Below are 21,722 nucleotides of genomic sequence, written 5' to 3'. Positions count from 1 at the left end.
CAAAGGATTCAGACAGATCATACAAGGATTTTCTAGCTGTCCAAATATGTGACAAAGGTCAAAGAGGCTATTTCTTTATAATCTTAAAGTTGCAAGGAAAGACTTTCAATTAATGAAAAGCAGAATCATAAAGACAAAAATAAAATAAATATGATACAAAAATTTAAACTTCTTTATATCACACACATATAATATATATATTAACATGAATTTAAATTAAAAAAATTATTTATATTAAAAATTATAAACAAAATGAAAATGACACTAGAATAACTTCTTCAAAACTTTTGTACTCTCAATTAAAAAGGAACACTCGGGGCGCCCGGGTGGCTCAGTCAGTTGAGCGTCCAGCTTCGGCTCAGGTCATGATCTCACAGTTTGTGAGTTTGAGCCCCGCGACGGGCTCTGTGCCGACAGTTCAGAGCCTGGAGCTTGTTTCCGAGTCTGTGTCTCCCTCTCTCTCTGCTCCTTCCCCCGCTCGTGCTCTCTCTGTCTCTCTCTCACAAAAAAAAAAAAAAATAAACATTAAAAAAAAAAATTAAAAAAAAATAAATAAATAAAAAGGAACACTCTCGGGGCGCCTGGGTGGCGCAGTCGGTTAAGCGTCCGACTTCAGCTCAGGTCACGATCTCGCGGTCCGTGAGTTCGAGCCCCGCGTCGGGCTCTGGGCTGATGGCTCAGAGCCTGGAGCCTGTTTCCAATTCTGTGTCTCCCTCTCTCTCTGCCCCTCCCCCGTTCATGCTCTGTCTCTCTCTGTCCCAAAAATAAATAAACGTTGAAAAAAAAAATTTAAAAAAAAATAAAAATAAAAATAAAAAATAAAAAGGAACACTCTAAGGTAAATACTACTGAGTGGTTTAAAACTTAAAAGAGAAACTAAAATACCTACAATTGACCCTTAAACAACATGGGTGTTAGGGGTACCAATCCCCCGCACATCAAAAACCCATGCATAACTTTTGACACCCCAAAATCTTAGCTACTAATAACCTGCTATTGACAAGAAGCCTTACCAATAACATAAACAATTAACACATATTTGGTATGTTACATGTATTATATATTGTACTTTTACAATGAAGTAGGCTAGAGAAAAGAAAATGCTATGAAAAAAATCACATAAAAGAGAAAATACATTTACAGGACTGTACTATAAAAAAATCCATGTATAAGTGGATCCACACAGGTCAAGCCTGTGTTGTTCAAGGGTCAATCGCATATGCCTATAGAATGTACAATATTTCTAGAAGGAAATACAAGTAACAGATGTTGCCTTTAAGAAGAGCAATTGAGGGGCGCCTGGGTGGCTCAGTCGGTTGAGCATCCAACTTCGGCTCAGGTCATGATCTCACAGTCTCTGAGTTCGAGCCCTGCATCGGGCTCTGTGCTGATGGCTCAGAGCCTGGAGCCTGTTCCAATTCTGTATCTCCCTCTCTCTCTCTGCCCCTTCCCTGCTCATGCTCTGTCTCTCTCTGTCTCAAAAATAAATAAAAACATTAAAAAAAAAAAAAAAAAGAAGAGCAATTGGTAGTCTGGAGTGAAAGACATTTTTCATTGTATTATACATCTTTTTTTTTTAAATGTTTATTTTTTTTTAATTTTTTTTAAGTTTATTTATTTTTGAGACAGAGAGAGACAGAGCATGAACGGGGAGGGTCAGAGAGAGAGGGAGACACAGAATCAGAAGCAGCCTCCAGGCTCTGAGCCATCAGCCCAGAGCCCAACGCGGGGCTCGAACTCACGGACCGCGAGATCGTGACCTGAGCTGAAGTCGGACGCTTAACCGACTGAGCCACCCAGGCGCCCCATATACATCTTCTTATATAATGTTCAAGTTGTTGTCAATCCTTCAATGTATGTAAATGGGCATACATTACTCTTTTAAAAAACATAAAAACGGTACCTATATCACAGGTTCTCATGGGAGTTTATGAGTTATAGAGGCTTTTATATATATGGATATATATATATATATATATACACACACACACATGTGTATATATATGTCCATATGTATATACACATTTAGAACTATTAATGGATAATGCTCAGCATAGTAAGCAATATATAAGTACTCAAATAGTATACTATATATAGAGTATGCATATGTCTTCACATATCAACACAAGGAGAAAAGAAAATACTCCAAAAAATGGGCAAAGAATATGAAATATGAATTCACAAAAAAATGGTCAATAAACACATGGCAAATTTTCAATTTCTCTAACAATCAAATGAAAATTAAAAAAAAAAATTTTTTTTGGCCATACAGATTTACAATTTAAAAGGACTGAAGGGTGACTGGTGGCTCAGTTAGTTGAGTCCAACTCTTGGCTTTAGCTCAGGTCATGATCTTGCAGTTCATGAGATCTGTACTTTCAGCGCAGAACCTGCTTGGAATTCCCTCTCTCCCTTTCTCTCTACTTCTCCTCTCATGATCACTCTCTCTCAAAATAAGTAAACAGTAAAATAAAAAAAATTTTTAAAGGATTGACAAAACCCATTACCAAGAGGCTAAGAGGAAATCAGCAGTCAAATGTACTGTTATTGATGAGAATGTTATCTGTACATAAGCATCCACTGGCTCAACATTTCCACATCAAGGAATGTAACCTAAAGAAATGTAAGACAGCTGGAAGAGGGAACAGCTTCAGTCTTCCCAATACAGGAGTGGCTAAAACACCAGTAAGTAACCTCCAATCTTTCTGGCTCAATGAACCAAAGAATAGCGTTCAGGGCAATCAGAGCCACTAAAAAGAGAGAAACCCAGAAAGGAAAGAGTCAGAAGGGCCTTCCAGATTCTGTATATAAACTCAGATCAAATTTCTGGCTGATTCCCAAACCACTCATGAGGCAGATTCTAAGTAGCCCAGGCAAAGACTAAAAGAAATGAACTGATATTTGTGTTGCTTCCCACAACAGGGAAGAGAATGTGCAGTTTGAGTTCAGCCAACTTAATTGCTTCCAAGTGACAGTACTCTTCAGAGGAACATAACAAAATTCAAACACTCTAAAACATATCATTCACACTGTGTACAATAAATTCAAAATTACTCTAATACAAAGAAAAAGGAAAACACAATCCATTTTCAAATAAAAAGACAATCAACAGAGATGATCCCTGAGATGTCCCAGATGCTGAAATTAGCAAAGATTTTGAAGCAGCAATAGGATCTAAGCTAGAGGAAAATATGCTTGTGATGAATGAAAAGACAGGAAATCTCAGTCAAGAAATCAAAACTATAAATTCTAGAAATAAAATATCTGAAAATAAAAACTCATTGGATGTAATGAATGGAGAAGAGAAGAAAAGATCAGGGAATCTGAAGGCAGATCATAAAAAACTATCTAAGGTGAAGAACAGAAAGAGGTAAAAGTTCATAAGGGCTTAGTAACACTATATACACCAATACCTTCTTTTAAGGAAAGAAGCCCACTTTAGTTGCTATCCCTTTCAAGAGTGTTTAGGGAGCAGGCAGGGAAGCCAAACATAACACATTGAAGAGAACATTCATTGCATGAGTAACCAGGTAGGTGCGGGCACAAGGTCAGCTAAACCACATCAAAGATAGCTACTGTGAATAAATAGTGCATTATAAAGTCGCTTTTGACTATGAAGGGTCTGTGTAGCTGGACAATAGTATATCTCCCTCCCTACTCTTCCTCCAATAGTTTAAAGTTTTCAGAGATTTCATATGCAGCCTCTCTGATTTTGATTCTCATTACAGTATCATAAAAAAGGGTACAAAACATAAAAAAGGGTAGAAAAAAAGGTAGAAAACATCTCTTTTCAGATGGAACATATAGGAACTTGTTGAGGTTATAGGGTTACTGGAAATACTGACTGTCCTATGCTTTTGTCTCTAATCTCTGTACCCTTTCCTTCCTTTAAAATCCAAAATGATGGGTCCAATTAGAATAAAATGATAAGTGAAAAAAATTCCAGTTTTGTCTTTGTTTCATCTCAAATCCTAAATCAGGGACCATCTTCTGAGCAGCTTTTTGAAGCCAGATTATAATTTAATCCCAGCAAATAAAAAGAATTGAATGTAACAGCCTTTGCATTCCTTCTTTTTAGCTTTTTTTTAGACAACACAATCACAACCTAAAAGAGCATCTGAAAAGCAAAGATGTTAGTCTGAGGTTCCTCTGTCTAGTTTACCTCTAACCCTGACCTACCCTGAGGCACTGAGTCAGCCATGTTCTTTGGCATAAAGAGATGAGACAGTAGCAAATAAAAATGGAAGGGAAGAGCATACCATATAAAGAAGCTGAATCACTATGTTGTACACCTGAAACTAACGTTAACACTGTGGGTCAACTACACTCCAATTAAAAAAAAAAAAAATTTAATGGAAAGCAAAAAAACTAGAAAGAGAAGGAAAGGGGGAAAATTGCCAACGTTTTAAATAAGAAACTCATTTCTTTTCAGTGACAAGTAGAACTTACATTTGAATAGAACTTTTAATATTTTTTCAAAGCATCTTCACATCTATTATTGCCAGTCTGCCCTCTTAACTCAAAGAAAGAAGCAAAGAATGTACAAATAATAGTATTTCATCTGACAAAAAAAAATCAGTGGGCTGGGAAGTCCAACTTCTTTATGGGATTCAAGGTGCTTTAAGCTTTTTAATTTGAAAAATGTAGAATGATAAAATGTTAAAAATGTAAAATTCTTCAAAATAGGATTGGTTTCCTCACCTGAAACTGACATGTACATTTCAAACCATCTCCATCTTCTTTACAGACTCCTCCATATTTACATGACGATTCATCACAAACTCTTACATCAGACTCCCTCACATTTAATTCTGAAAAAGAGAAAAAAATGTTTCATATGTCTTTTTGTATCCAAATGTCCATATATAAAAGAAAAAAAAACCTTAAAATGTGTTCATCGTCTCATTCACAGTGTAACAAGACATAACATACGAAAAGCAAGGACACAAAATGTTCAAAATTCCCCAAAGAGAACCTTGCATAATAATATGCCTAATAAGCAACCCAAACCAAAATAAAACTCAAAATTTCAGGATTTCACAGAATTCCCAAAGGTAAATCTCAGAATTTTTCTAGTTGGCTACCAACAGCTTAAGACAGTTTTCTTACCATTGTCTTAATATCTTAGATTATTTTTTAATAGGTTTTTAAAAACTAATCTCTACACTCAATGTGGGGCTTAAACTCATGACCCCCAGATCAAGAGTAGCATGCCCTAACGGCTAAGCCAGCCAGGCACTCCCTTAGATCATTTTTCTAGTGATTAAGTTACTTTTAAGGAGAATGAGAATAATTAGAAGAAATCTTAATTCTTTTGGTACCTAAATAAATTTCAGGTGAACATAATTCATTCTAGACCAACTAATTTAATTAGAAAAGAATTCTAAAGTAAACCTGAATATCATACAATTGATATATATGGAGCATTTATGTGCACAGAATTAAAAAGACTAAAAATCTCACTCTTAAAATTTTTTAATGACTTAATTTCACTCTACCACAGGAAGTAGCTCCAATCAACAATACTAGCATTCTGTGGCCATTTTGCTCCTGCTCCAAGACCATCGGTCTTGCTCTGGAACTATCAAATTAAGCTACCTAGAATCATATGGAAGTAAATAAAAACCATTATAATGCAATTTTTATATTCTATTAGGAATGAGACATACAACAACAAACAACAAACAATAAAATTACAGCAACAATAACAAATAATAAATAAATGATTATTTTGAAAACCCATTCCATTGTACAGGTAAAGAAAGAAGTCTGGGAGCAGGATGGCCTAAAGTAGCTTCTGACTCTGTCACTCAGTAACTGAGGGACCCTGGGAAGGGCACAAGGTCTCCTGAACCTCTAGATCATGATGAAGTCTTGGCAAACAGATCTCAGGGAGCATTTCTTCAGCATTCCCCCTTCCTCCATTGTTTTCTATTTCTAGATTTCAAAGCAGGACTCAGTGGACTCAGAGACACAGAGTCCAGTGTCTCTGTATCTAATGGCATCTGTCCTGGTGACATTTCATTGGATCTCTCTGCCCCGTTTGTTCTCACTGCTCTGCAATGGTGTCTTGGGTGTCCTACTCCTCAGAACTGACCCTCCAAGGAACTGGCAGTCAAGTACCTAAATACCCAAGGAGTCCACAGTACTTATCTGAATAACCACTCTCAACCAAGCACTGCACACTAGGTTAACTATACATCTATGTAACTATAGGTTACAAAACTTTTTTCTTTTCCTTAAATGAAACTCACATTTTAAAAAAGACATGAGCTGAAACTTAAAACAACAGGAAACTACTAGAGCTATTTTGTTGTTCTCACTGTTTCACAAACTATTTCAGGCACAGATGATCATCTTTTAACTCCTTTCACCTTGGCTATCTGGCTATGGAGGCTCTATGTTCTTGGTTCCCCTCATCTCCCAATTTTTGCTTACTCATCCTTCTCCTCCTTGATGACTTGCATTAGTACTTGAGACTCAATCCTAAGTGTGGGGCTTGCTTTTTTTCTATATACCCTCATTCCTACTGGGAATTTGCACAAGGTGCCGCTCCAAATACACTCTAATGTACATCTTGAAACCCAAGGAAGATTAACTAAATATTAATAAAGAACCGCTTTGGAGAAGAGGATAACAATGCATAATATTTTTGTTCAACTACATGCTTAGTCAATTTTACGGGCCATAGAAATAAAAAGAATTGTACAATTTGAGAAATAAAATTGAGTGCATTTCTCCTCCTTTTCTTTGTAGCCTTAAAGTTCACACTGGGTTCCAATACAATCAGACATATAAAACAAGGATAAATTTTTTTTTTGGGGGGCGGGGATCAAGATCATGGTTGAGTAGCTCTGACTTGCTACTTGGGCTTGAGAATCTTTGAGGTATATTTTACTTATTGTATTTTAAAAGTACAATGGCAGTGGGGTGCCTGGGTGGCTCAGTCAGTTGAGCATCCAACTCTTGATTTCAGCTCAGATCATGATCCCAGGGTTGTGGGATCCAGCCCCGCACCAGGTTCTACACTGAGTATGGAGCCTGCGTGAGATTCTCTTTCTCTTTTACTCTGCCCCTCTCCCCACCCACCCCACAAATAAATAAATAAAATTATACAATGGCCTTGAAATCTAGAACCTAAACAATCCCTGATACTAAGATTCACACATCTCTGGAGACTGAGGATTGTTCAAAGCATATATTTGTTTGGGCACCTGGGTGGCTCAGTCGGTTTAGTGCCCGACTTCGACTCAGGTCATGCTCTCACAGTTAGTGAGTTTGAGCCCCACGACCGGCTCTGTGCAGACAGCTGGAGCCTGGAGCCTGCTTCAGATTCTGTGTCTTCCTCTCTTTCTGCTCCTCCCCCTCTCATGCTCTGTCTCTTTCTCTCAAAAAAAATAAATAAACATTAAAAAAAATTTTTTTCAAAGCATCTATTTGCATGAAGGACTAAGAAACATTTTAGGACAATAATCATCCTTACTAAAGACAGGCAGAAAAGCTTGGTTCAATAAACAGAGCTTGAACAGGAGGAGTGGTCCTGTGCACAAGATGGTGTCTATCACTTGGACTACTCCCCCAGCCCAGCCCCAAGAACTCAACATAACAGAGGAGCTACAGTGAGAAACTAAATAGCAGCTTTCGCTAAAAGCTCTGAAACAACAAGGTATAAAGAGTTCTGCTTTGATGTCCACACAACAAGACAGAATAGCGGGGGAGAAAAAAGGCTGGGACACCTCAAAAGCCCCAGCATCAGCACCACACCTGGCAGAATGGCACAAAGCCAAGGAGATAATCAGGCGTAGAGATACACCTCTGATATCTAGGGGCAGCAAACATGGCAGGAGGAAAAAGATGTGCCATGTGGCAGTGGCCAGAATACATTAGTGAGCCCACATGAAACACCCTTTGGTGATTCCAAGAATAAACCTGGAGGGAGAGCAATCTGGGGAAGCTAGAGGTTCCACATTAATAGGTGAGGGCAAAAGTCATGAAATTCTGATTACACTGGCTATTAGTCATGTTTCATTTTATGCCTACCCTGTTATTAAATTCATGATATTTTTGTGTGTATTAATGCGTTAAATGTGATTATTTAGTTGATTCAGGAAACAAGTATCTACTATATATCTATTACTATGCTAAGAAATTGGGGCACACAGAAAAATATTAACAGGGAGCCTGTGATCTTGCTAACATATGGAACAATTACTAATGCATTCAATATAGTCTATAAGGAGAAAATGCTGTTGTACAAGCTATAATTGCTCTAGGAGTTTCAAGAAGTAGGAGATAAAGGGCCGCCTGACTGGCTCAGTCAGAAGAGCATCTAACTCTTGATATCGGGGTTTTGAGTTCAAGCTTCACATGGGGTATAGAGATCACTTAAATAAAAATATAAAAAATAAACTTCTACAAAAAGAAGTGGATAAAAATGGATTTGAGGCAGAGGATGCAGGGTCAAAGATGTCAAGACTTGCACTGACTTTGAAAAATTAGTAAGACTTTTTTGCTGATTATAAAACACAGGATTTAGGGGCGCCTGGGTGGCTCAGTTGGTTAGGCGTCCGACTTCGGCTCAGGTCACGATCTCGCGGTCCGTGAGTTTGAGCCCCGCGTCGGGCTCTGTGCTGACTGCTCAGAGCCTGGAGCCTGTTTCAGATTCTGTGTCTCCCTTTCTCTCTGACCCTCCCCCATTCATGCTCTGTCTCTCTCTGTCTCAAAAATAAATAAACATTAAAAAAAAAAATTAAAAAAAAAAAAAACCACAGGATTAAAAAAAAAAAAAAAAACAGGGGTACCTGCGTGGCTCAGTCAGTTAAGCATCTGATTTCAGTTCAGGTCATGAGCTTGTGGTTCATGAGTTTGAGCCCCGCATTGGACTCTGTGCTGACAGTGCAGAGCCTGCTTGGGATATTCTCTCTGTCTTTCTTTCTCCCTCTCTCTCTCTCCCCCCCCCCTTTCTTTCTGTCCCTCCCCCACTAGTGTGTGCACTCTCTCTCTCAAGATAAATAAATAAACTTAAAAAAAAAAAAATACAGGATCATTACACAGAATTTAGAAACATTTAAAAATAAACAATGTTATGGGGCGCCTGGGTGGCGCAGTCGGTTAAGCGTCCGACTTCAGCCAGGTCACGATCTCGCGGTCTGTGAGTTCGAGCCCCGCGTCGGGCTCTGGGCTGATGGCTCAGAGCCTGGAGCCTGTTTCCGATTCTGTGTCTCCCTCTCTCTCTGCCCCTCACCCGTTCATGCTCTGTCTCTCTCTGTCCCAAAAATAAATAAAAACGTTGAAAAAAAAAATTTTAAAAATAAACAATGTTTTCGGGGCGCCTAGGTGGCTCAGTCAATTTGAGCATCTGACTTAGGCTCAGGTCATGATCTTGCAGTTTGTGAGTTCGAGCCCCATGTCAGGCTCTGTGCTGACAGCTTGGAGCCTGGAGCCTCCTGCGGATTCTGGGTCTCCCTCTCTCTCTCTGCCCTTCCCCCACTTGCACTCTGTGTGTGTCTCTCTCCATCTCAAAAATAAACATTTTAAAAAAATGTTTTTAATAAATAATGTCTTAATTGCCCACACCATACAATACTGAAAGAGAATGTTCTTATCTAGGAAAACAATATAAGTGAAAGTAGAGACACAAATAAATAAACCGTACACATAAATATGAATACCAGCGGTTCCCAAACCATGGTCCTTATGAAAACTGCTCTCTTAGATTACATTGTACCTTAAATATACATTTAATGTACATTAAAATCAAGTAAGAGTTTCATTTTCTCATTTGCAAGGGGAAAAAAGTCAATGGAAAGAATTTTCTCATTTTAAGTTTTTCACATATTTCTTAAACCTTCAATATCTGAGATTACTTCCTTGATACTTGTCAACAAAACCAATGTTCCTCAAATAAAGAATATTAATAAACAAAACTCCAACAGTGTTTTATGAGAACACAAGCTCATGAATGTACATTTTAAGTTGTTTTGTTATTGTGGCAGTCACAGCTAATTGCCTACCCTGGATCTACTCTTACTTTGTAAAAGAACCCCAGGGGCGCCTGGGTGGCGCAGTCGGTTAAGCGTCCGACTTCAGCCAGGTCACAATCTCGCGGTCCGTGAGTTCGAGCCCCGCGTCGGGCTCTGGGCTGATGGCTCGGAGCCTGGAGCCTGTTTCCGATTCTGTGTCTCCCTCTCTCTCTGCCCCTCCCCCGTTCATGCTCTGTCTCTCTCTGTCCCAAAAAATAAATAAACGTTGAAAAAAAAAAAAAAATTTAAGAACCCCAAGGAAGCTTCCTTTGTTCAAGGAAGCAAGATGCTCAGCTAAATAATCTGTATATCCCAGACCCCCTTGCAATGTACCATAGTTCCATATGTAAGCACTGTCCCTTCCTCCTTCATTCTTCCATTCTTTGTCCTGCCTGGAGAGTAAAACCCTTGCCTAAGATTGTAGCAGCCATCTTACATATATGATGATGAAAGCTACAAGTTAAAGATGGTAGACCAGAAGGACAGGAGCAAGAGTGTGGAAAGAGAGAATTATAAAATCACCACACCTCCCCTGGATTTCACCCATCCAGACTTACTGTCATAGGAAATAAACACATAAATAAATAAAGCCCTTATCATTTAAGCCACCATTGGTCAGGTCACTGATACATGTAGTAAAACATAATCCTGACATAATGACTGCATATAAATTTAATTAAGATAGATATTTCTAAGCCAAAACCTTAAATAATTTGGTGGTACATTCCAGTCCACATGATAAAATTAATTTATCATGAACATGACTTCCTGCTATTCCAATTTCTATCACAAATTTGAGAACCAATGCCTTAGCTCAAACTCAGTACAGAAGGAATTCTATTTTGGGATCATCTTCTGAATGTTACTTCTTTTCAAGTATTCTGTACAATACCAGGCATCAAGAGGGCACTCTACTACCTGTCAATGATGATGATGATTACATAGCTGCCTTCCTGAACCCAAAATGGAAATTCAGCAAAATAGATGAGCCATTACTAAGGCCCTCAAAAATCAATTCTCCAAACAGAAATATTTTACACAAAGAAGCACTCAGAAAAGTGGCTCAAAACAAAAATATTTTGCTCTGGTTGCAAATGTGCCCATCACACAATTCTCTAAATGTAAAACTTCTCTCAGAAAAACAAAGAAAGAAACAAAAAGTCTGTCTCAATTTTCATTAAGATCTCAAAGCTGGGAAACCATAAACACTAGAAAAAGGAACCCTACTCACTCTGAACCTGAGCAGCCAAAATCCCCAACTTTTGGCAGCGCTAACTAGGTTCAGGTTACAGTTCAAAATGGACCCCTTAGAGGGCACCTGGGTAGCTCAGTTGGTTGAGCATCCAACTTCAGCTCAGGTCATGATCTCACAGCTCGTGGGCTCCCTGTCAGGCTCTGTGCTGACAGCTCAGAGCCTGGAGCCTGCTTCAGATTCTGTGTCTCCCCCTCTCTCTGCCCCTCCCCTACTCATGCTCTATCTCTCTCTGTCTCTCAAAAATAAATAAATGTAAAAAAAATTTTTTTAATTAAAAAATGGACCCCCTTAGCCCTCCAGAATGATAGGCCTTTTCTACCACCACTCCATTAAACAGAAGGGAATCTTATAAGATAGCTAACACCAATGGAGAGCCAAAAGTGAACAAACCTTGCAAGATGTTACAATAGAATTCAGGGCTTCTCAACCTCAGCACTACTGACATCTTGGGGAAGATAATTCTTTGATGCATGGGGCTATCCTGTTCACTGGAGGATGTTTAGCAACATTTCTGCCCTCTACCCACTAGATACCAGCAGGACTATCCCAGCTGTAACAACCAAAAATGTCTTCAGACATTATCAAATGTCCACTGGGGAGAAAATTACCATCCACTGAGAACCACTATCAAAGATGACCAAAGCCTTGATTAAAGGCTTTATGTTTCATTCTCTTCACTATAAAGAAAATTAAGTCAAATAAGCAGCAATCTCCAAGACCTCTGCACATTACCATGGGTATTTTTTTTATATTAAATATATTGTCAAATTGGTTTCCATACAACATTCAGTGCTCATCCCAACAAGTGCCCTCCTCAGTGCCCACCACCCACTTTCCGCTCTCCCCCACTCCCACCAACCCTCAGTTTGTTCTCAGTACTTAACAGTCTCTTATGGTTTGCCTCCCTCCCTCTCTGTAACTTTTTCCCCCTTCCCCTCCCCCCATAGTCTTCTGTTATATTTCTCAGGATCTACATATGAGTGAAAACATATGGTTATCTGTCTTTCTCTGCCTGACTTATTTCACTTAGCTGAATACCCTCCAGTTCCATCCACGCTGCTGCAAATGGTCAGATTTCATTCTTCCTCATTGACCATGGCTATTTTTCATTTCAATAGAGGGACCTAAATATATTGCCTCCAGGGACACCGGGTGGCTCAGTCAGTTTAGCGTCCAACTTTGGCTCAGGTCATGATATCATGATTCGTGGATTCAAGCCCCGCATCCAGCTCTATGCTGTCAATGCAAAGCCCGCTTCAGATCCTCTTATCCCACTCTCCCTTGGCCCCTCCCCTGCTGCATACACTCTCTCAAAAATAAATAAAACATTAATAAAATTAAAATTTAAAAAGTGATAAATGTATGTATATTTTTAGGTTCACATAAAATGCTACACACATTTATAAATCATTTTTGTGACTCCCATCTTAAATGACTTTCTTTTTTTTTTTTTAACTTTGATTTATTATTGAGAGACAGAGCATGAGCATGAGCATGGGAGGGGCAGAGAGAGAGGGAGACACAGAATCTGAAGCAGGCTCCAGGCTCTGAGCTGTCAGCACACAGCCCAACGCAGGGCTCGAACCCACAAACTGTGAGATCATGACCTGAGCTGAAGTCGGACACTTAACCAATTGGGCCACCCAGGCGCCCCTTAAATGACTTTCTTGATTAACCAACTAACTTACAAGAATCTTAAGGCACCAGGACAAGAGGATTCCTACTATGTATAAAAATGTCCTGCCCTTAGCCATCCCACTGTGTCCTGTCTTGCTTCTTTTCTCTGAGCATTCTCATCTCACTTACACCACTTCAAGTCTTCAAACCTGCTTTTCCCCAACCTTATTAAAGTCATCTCACCTGTCACTGCCAGTCCTCAGAGCACTGCAGGGGGAACGTCCTATAATGAATGCAAAGTACTCATCAACATGTGGGAATCTTTAGTTCATCTCCAGTTAATTTCTTATTGACTCCCTACAGGACATGTTGAAACTCTTTACCTTGTTCTTCTTAAGAATAACCTCATTTCAAGGGGTTTATACACATGTCTATATGTTAACAGTGTTCGAGAAAACCTTCCCCCCCCCTTTTTTTTTTTTTTTTAGAAAAACACACCAATCCAATCTGACTAGACATCCTGCTGGATGGTTTCACTCCCAAAACAAGGCAGGCATGTTCCTGACCCTGTATCCAACTGTTGATGAGAAAGTCTCTGACAAAGTCCACAATATCCACACTGAAAACAGCAGAAATATTTGAAATATTTAAATATTTAAAACACCCTACACCAGGAAGTGGTGTGGTACAGCCATGGAATATTATAGAGCTATTTAAAAGGCTGCATATATTATGTGGCACTATGGAAATATGCTTATAAATGTCAAGTGAAAAAGCAGAAGACAACACGTGGACCATAATTGTGTAAAAAACACATATAGGAAAACCCAGCCAGAAAAAAACAAAATGGTAAAGGTACTGTCTTTATACCAGTTGAGCAATAGATTATTTTCCCTTCTTTTTAAGTTTCTATATTGGTTATACTTAATAGGGGAAAAAACTCAATGTGATTCCAAACACAGCCCCAAAGAGAGGTTGCCTATACAATGGACAAAGCACTAGTTTATACGTCAACAAGGGCCAGGTTCACATGCTAGCTCTTCACCTCTTAGAATAATAACACCTTCTCTTTCCTAGATATTATAATGATAGATATGTACTAAAAAGCAACAATGCCTAGAACAAGTAGGTAAACAACAAAAAATGTTGTGTCTTTCTTTCTCCAGACCAATCTAAGGAACACCTTTAATGACACAAATCACTGAAAATACATTTCAGGGTGAAAATCAAACAGTAAGTTTAGTAAATGATGGCTTTTGTCCAAGCAAATAAGATGAACTAGGAATTAAACTCTCTTCAATTTGTTTATTAAATTAACCATATTATATTAGTTATCCCCTATGATAAAGATATGAGGGAAAATAAACTTAGTATTTCATGATACAAATCCAAAAGTAGTTTACATTAATATTAAAAAGCACTAACGGTAGAGATGACTAAAACTTTTCTAAGCTATATTTAACAAAAAAATTTTACATATGCCACCCAATTAATTGACTCTGATATTTTTCATCCCGTTCTACACACTACTGCCAAACTACCCTTTGTTAAGCACCACTTTGAAAGTGTCAATCCTCCACCCAACACCTAAAATCATTCCCTGCTGCCTCAATTCTAAATGCCTCTGCTTCTGGCAATGATGGGAAGGACTGTCTATTGCAGGATCAGAAAGAACAAAAAATCCAGATCTCAAGCTGGGTATTAGATACTCAGGGTCTTCCCAGCCCTACCCAGTACTAACCACAGATCCCAAACTGCAATACTCTCCCCTATTCCTTTTTCTGACTAGCTTGGCAAACTTGTGTGAGTTTTCCCTCTTGTGGATCTAAAAACTATTACATTGTAGTTATTAAAAAGAATGATGAAGAATCTCCCTATTTCCTGACATAACACAGTAAATTTTTCTTAAAGGCAGACTTTTTTAAATGTATGTCACAAACTAATTTATAATGCCTACATACAAAAATCTAAAGGTATATACATGTAAATACAAGCCACAGTTATCACTTGGTGGAATTTGAACTTTCTTCTTTATTCTGTATTTTTCTGAATTGTCTGAGTTTCAGAATGAACTTGTATTACTTTTTAAATCAGACAAAAGAGGGGCATCTGGGTGGCTCAGTTGGTTAAGCGTCCCACTCTTGACGTCGGCTCAGGTCATGATCTCACTGTTGGTGAGTTTGAGCCTCACATCGGGCTCTGCGCTGACAGCATGGAGCGACAGTATGGAGCCTGCTTAGGATTCTCTGTCTCCTTTCTCTCTGCCCCTCCCCCACTCGTACTCATGTGTGCTTGAGCGCTCACTCTCTCTCTCTCAAAATAAACTTTAAAAAAATTAATCGATAAAACAAATATGTGCATGTAAGACTCTTGAAAAATTATGTTAAGTGAACAAAGCCAGGCACATAGGGCCACATGTTGTATGATTCCATTTATATGAAATGTCCAGAATAAGTAAATCCATACAGACACGAAGTCTCTACATGGTTGCAGAGGATGGGGGCAGAGAGGTGTTAGGGTTGACTGTTAATAGGCATGGAAATTCTTTTTGGGGTGATGGAAATGTTCTATAATTACAGAGTAGATAGTAGTGATGGTTACACAACATATTAAATATGTTAAAAACCACTGAATTGGGGCACCTGGGTGGCTCAGTCAGTTAAGCCTCCGACTTCGGCTCAGGTCATGATCCCACGGTTCATGGGTTCAAGCCCCATGTCGGGCTCTGTGCTGATGGCATGGAACCTGGAGCCTGCTTCGGATTCTGTGTCTCCCTCTCTCTCCACCTCTCCCTCATTCAATCTGTCTCTCTCTCTCTCTCAAAAAAAAAAAAAAAAAAAACCACTGAATTGTATACTTCAAAACTTTAAGTTTTGTGAACTATATTTCAATAAAAAACAAAAATAATTTTTATAATCAGATAAAACAATCTTACTAAATTGTGAAAAAAAAATGAAACAAACAGAAATGAACAGGGATTATAATTTGATGTTTAAGAAACGGACCCTAGGACCCACCGCCAAGATCAGTACCCTGGCTCTACACTTATCAGCTCTGTAACCTTAGTAATTTACCACTCTCTACCTCTATTCTCTCATCTGTAAAATGGGGATAATAAAAGTACCTATCTCATAATGTTGGCAAAGAATTAAATAAAGATATGGAAAGCACCCAAAGCAGTGCATGACACATCATAAGTGCTATACTGTTAGCTTTTTTTTGTTTGTTTTTTAATTTTTTACACCATTGCTGGAGAAGGTATGGAAAATGAGCGCTCAAACCAACTATAAGAGTGTAAATTGGGGGCACCTGGGTGGCTCAGTTGGTTGAGCGTCCGACTTTGGCTCAGGTCATGATCTCATGGTTCATGGGTTCGAGGCCCGCGTGGGGCTCTGTGCTGACAGCTCAGAGCCTGGAGCCTGCTACAGATTCTGTGTCTCCCTCTCTCTCCCCCTGCCCTGCTTGTGTGCGCTCTCTCTCTCTCTCTCTCTCTCAAAGGTAAACATTAAAAAAAAAAATTTTTTTAAGTGTGAATTGGTAGAACCTCTCACAGAATAATGCGGCAATAAACAATGAAGTTTTAATAATCTTTACCCTTTAACTAAACAATTCTATTTCTAGGAAATTATAACAGGGATAGAAGAAAAACATACAAAAATGAATGCATAGGTGATTGTTAACAGCAGCATTTTTTATAACAGCAAAGTAGAAAACCGCCTAAGCATCCATCTGTTGGAAATTAGTTAAATAAACTATTAATGAAATACTACGTGGCCATTAAGGTAGATACTAGAAACATATACACTGATATCCAAAGACCAAGATCCACTGTGAAGTGAAGAAAAGCAGGTTGTAAAACTATACAGAGCTATAATCCAATTTAGATTTTACAACATGTACATGTTTACATATGTATTTTAAGATTTTTGTAGGTACAATTAACACATTTCCTGCATCAAAGTTTTTTTACCAATAAATATCAATAAATAAATCTAAACACAACAATATCCCCCTCTGGCTCAATTTTCAACCACTATTCCTTAGTGTCTACAACACTAAGTGGAATAGGCAGTAGCCAGAATCCAGGGAAGTCACCCACAAAGACAAAAATCTATAAAACAAGCTAAAAGTTGGCACTTGGGAATCTGACATTATTTTAAAAGTGCATTTAAAAAAGACTTCACAAAACTCTGCTGCATTAAGAAGAGTTCCAGACTTGGAGTTCCAATTATTTGATAAAATAACTGTATGATATTGGCCAAGCACTAAATAAATCTCGCTCACAAATCTCGGTTCCCTTAAGTAAAAATGGGTATTAACAATCCCTCATTGGATTGCAAGGAGTAAATGAGATCTTTACAAAAGAGAAATGGAAACTATACAGGATACTTTTCCTCTTTAGGTGAAACAACCAAAACCAAAACTTTTTTTTTTAAACATTTTTTTAGCTTTTATTTTAGAGAAAGAGAGTGGGGGGGGGGGGGGGGGGGAGGGGAAGAGGGAAAGAATCTTAAGCAGGCTCCGCGCTCAGCATCACCCTGGGATCACGACCTGAGTCAAAATCACGAGTCAGATGCTCAACAGACTGAGATACCCAAGTGCTGAACCAAAACTTTAAAACGACACAATCACAACCTTAAAATTCAAAAAACTGTTGTAAAATAGTGAAGAATTAAACACACACACACACACACACAGGGGCACGTGGGAGGCTCAGTCGGTTAAGTGTCCAACTTCGGCTCAAATCATGATCTCACGAGTTCATGAGTTTGAGCCCTGCATTGGGTGGTCAGCACAGAGCCCGCTTTGGATCCTCTGTCCCCCTATCCCTGCACTCTCTCTTTCAAAAGTAAATTAAAAATAAATATATTTAAAAAAAATGATAACAATTTAAAAAATAAATAATTTACAAAATTAAAAAACACACACACACAACTAGGTCTAATTGTAATTAGGAAATGCTTATGATCTGAACCTGAAGAAGGGAACAATAATGGTAAACAACAGCACCACCTAAAAAAATACCTTAAACCACTTCAAAGAAAAAAAGTATGAAAAACCAAACACAGGACACTAAACACAGACTAAAGAGTCTTGTGAACAATGGGGAATCTAAACGTATCATTTAGGCTATAAACCGAACTGATAAAGAAATATCAGCAGTTTAGACATGGATAGGTATCTATTTAGATAATACTTGCAAAGCAGTATTAGATGAAAGCTGACCATGCAAAATAAACTGAACTTAAAAATTCGAAAAGGTGATCCGACCTGTGAACAAGATCTCCAGGTTAACATAAAAATGGCAAAGCAAATAGGGGAAATCGAGATAAAAGTTCAAATTTTTTCTGGTATAAAATGAAACAATTTCAGTATAAACATTAAAATATTATACAGGAGAATGGCAATCATCACAGATTTCTCCTTTATATCTTTCCGTATTCCTCATGTGTTTAACATCCAATAAATGCTGCCTTTGTAACAACAACAGCAACAAAAAGATGGGTTTTTCTTTCTTTTTAACCATGGAAAAGAAAACTCAGAATATCTGCACAAAAATAAGAGAAATGGAGCTATGGTTGAAAACATAATACCTGTCAAAGTTTCTGAAGGCAGAAGAATGTATTAAGAACTTCAGAACCTGAAATGACTTTTCAAAAAATGATGAAACAGCTGAGCCATGAAAAATACATGACACCTGTAAAAAAGAAATATATTCAAATAGTAACAAAGGATTAACAGTAAAGCATCTAATAAACTAAAAGCAAATACTGAGGGAATTTTAAGATTCAAACAGAATTTCAAAGTGCATGAGAAGAGAATGTATGCCAACTCCTAAATGCCTCATTTATCCCATGAGAGAAGCTAATAATGGAACTAATTGTAGGAATAACGAAAATAGCTCTGTTAAAACAATGTTTCCAACAAGGAAAAAAAGGGGGAGGAGGGGGAGGAAGAGGATAAATGGGTTGACATTATCTCCCAATCCAGCTTAAAAGAAACTGAGAATTTAAAATTCTATTAAAGAAACTACATATACAGGGGAAATGAGGGATTAAAGAAATGAACTAAAAAGAAAATGGTAGGGTATAATAAAAACAGACAGTAACAAGTGTTGAGCAGGATATGGAGAAACTGGAACCCTCACACATTGCTGGAGAAAATGTAAAACGGCACAGCCACTTTGGAAAACAATTTGTCAGGTCCTCAAATGTTCAACATAGGGTTTACCAAATGACTCAGCAATTCTACTCCTAGTTATAAACCCAAGAGAACTGAAAACATATGTCCACACATAAATCTGTATATGAATGTTCACAGTATTCATAATAGCCAAAAAGAAGGCTATATGATGATGATGGAGGGTAACACAAATATCATAATTACTTCATTTAATTACACCCATTTAAGTGGGTGAATATTTATAAAAACAAATAGTCCAGGGGCACCTCGGTGGTTCAGTTGATTAAGCTTCAGACTCTTGGTTTCAGCTAAGGACATGATCTTAAGGTTTGTGAGTTCCAGCCCGGAGTCGGGCTCTACACTGATAGCTTGAAGCCTGCATGGATTCTCTCTCTCTCTCCCTCTCTCTCAGCCCCTCCCCCACTCACACGTGCTCACGCTCTCTCAAAATAAATAAATAAACTTTAAAAAATAAATAAAGTAAAACCACGATGTCGCTCAAATCCTGTAAGTTTCCCTCTGTCTTCAAGGCAAGTGCCAAACCTTCAGCTCAGCCTTCAAGGCCTTCCACTAATGTGGCAATGTGCAACTCATCTCCTGCCTTAATCCCCACACTTCAGTATCTCAAAATATTCCCTTTGCTTCCCCATCTTTTCTATCACCATTCCCACGGCCTAGAACACCTACCCTTCCCAGATTTCCTCAGTTTCTGTGTTATTCAGTTATTAATTCATTCTACAAGTAAATATATAAGGGGCCCTTAACTAGGTACGGTCAATATAGCAGTGAACAAAACAAAGAAAAACCCCTGCCCTCATGGAGCTACACAGAGCAGACAGATAATAACATGTATAGTTAAGTCACACAGGAAAGGGTGCCTTGGCACAAGAAAAAAACATTAAGAAAGATTAAGGTGGGAAAGGGGCAGAGGGGATGGAAGGTGGAAAAAGATTCAATTTTAACGCATCATTTTGAAAGTGACATTAAAAACCTGAAGGAGCTGAGGGGATAAATAATTGGGACAAGAAGTTTCCAAGCAAAGAATATCAACAGCAAAGGCCTCAGGCAAAAGGGTGCCTAGTGTTTCAAGCTGACATTCTACTCAGCTTGGGACTATAGGGCCCAACTGCGTGCCATGTACTTGGGAAGACTGTTTTTTGATTCCTTCAAATCAGAATTATTCATGCCCTCAACACTGTACTACTATCTTTCTTAGAACACTTGTACAGTGAAAACTCCTTTCAAACATATATGAGTGGTTGCTGATCAATTAATCAAAAGTCTTGTAAAGGAGAAAATCATTTAAAAATAAGACATACTTTGTTGAAAATTAAACATTTTAACTGTTTTTAACTTCACACATAAAACATATATTCATTTTCCTATGTAGCACCAAAACCTTTGGGTCTACAAAATGCTGTTCCCTCCTTTCTTGGATAAGCCACACCCATAATCTACTATCTACAATGTCCACTTTCCCTTCCTTTAAAGTAAAAGGGAGACTTAAAAATACCTGCAAAATTTTGTAGGAGCAGAATCCTTCCAGAGATTTGTAAGATTTCCCCAATCTGTTTCAGTTGTCTTGACCACAGTCAAATTCACTGAAAGGCAATTCTCTCAGCCTCTCACCTTTATCAACTCTTTCTGAAGTATTTCATAAAAAACAACATTTTACATTTATATTGCACCAATCTGAGCGATTTTTATTAATTTATACTCAAAGGACCACTGGTATAAATAAATTTGAAAACAAACACAACTGACTCTTTCTTGGTAAGCAAAGAAATAAATGATACATGGGCAAACTAGAGTTAATCTACCAGCCTGAGCATCTGTGTGCTGTGGGAATCGATTAGAATGGTTTACTAAGGGAATGTCTAATCCAGAAAGTTAAAATCAAGACCGGCAAAGTATCTGAATAGACATTTCTCCAAACAAGATATATAAATAGCCAATAAGTACATGAAAATGTGCTCAACGTCATTAGTTGTTAGGGAAATGTAAATCAAAACCACGTTGATATACAACTTCACACCCACAAGGTTGACTATAATCAAAAAGACAGTAACAAATGTTGGCCAGGATATGGGCAAACTGGTACATTCACACATTGCTGGTGAAAATGTAAAATGGTACAGCTGCTTTAGAAAACAGGTTGGGAGTTCCTCAAAATGTTAAACATGGAGTTATCAGGTGATTCAGAAATTCTATTTCTAAGTATACACTCAAGAGAGTTGAAAACATATGTCCACACAGAAACTTCTACATGAATGTTCATAGCAGCATTGTCCATAATTGATGAAAAGTGGTAACAGCTCAAGTGTCCCTCAACTGATGAATGGATAAACAAAATGTGGTATGTATCCATACAATGGAATATTACTCAACCATAAAAAGCATTTAAGTTCCGAAAGACAAATATCATATGACTTCACTCATGTGAGGACTTTAAGATACAAAACAGATGAACACATGGGAAGGGAAGCAAAAATAATATAAAAACACAGAAGGGGACAAAACCTAAAAGACTCTTAAGTATAGAGAACAAACAGAGGGTTACTGGAGGGGTTGTCAGGGAGGGAATGGGCTCAACGGGTAAGGGGCATTAAGGAATCTACTCCTGAAATAATTGTTGCACTATATGC

General features: G+C 38.1%; 1 protein-coding gene across 3 annotated transcripts in view; it reads right to left on the bottom strand.

Moving 5' to 3' along the window:
- The window catches only part of LOC115499785 (tomoregulin-1), a 125,956-nt gene that overhangs the window by 54,930 nt on the left and 49,304 nt on the right, over positions 1-21,722 (bottom strand). For all 3 annotated transcript variants that reach the window (XM_030293958.2, XM_030293950.1, XM_030293951.1), the window contains one exon: positions 4,702-4,811. In XM_030293958.2, coding sequence (XP_030149818.1) covers positions 4,702-4,811 — 110 coding nt within the window. The remainder of the gene's footprint in view (positions 1-4,701; positions 4,812-21,722) is intronic.

The sequence above is a fragment of the Lynx canadensis genome, chromosome D4 (assembly GCF_007474595.2).
Source record: "Lynx canadensis isolate LIC74 chromosome D4, mLynCan4.pri.v2, whole genome shotgun sequence".
Taxonomy (NCBI): domain Eukaryota; kingdom Metazoa; phylum Chordata; class Mammalia; order Carnivora; family Felidae; genus Lynx; species Lynx canadensis.
This window is presented reverse-complemented; position numbering and strand designations above follow the sequence as displayed.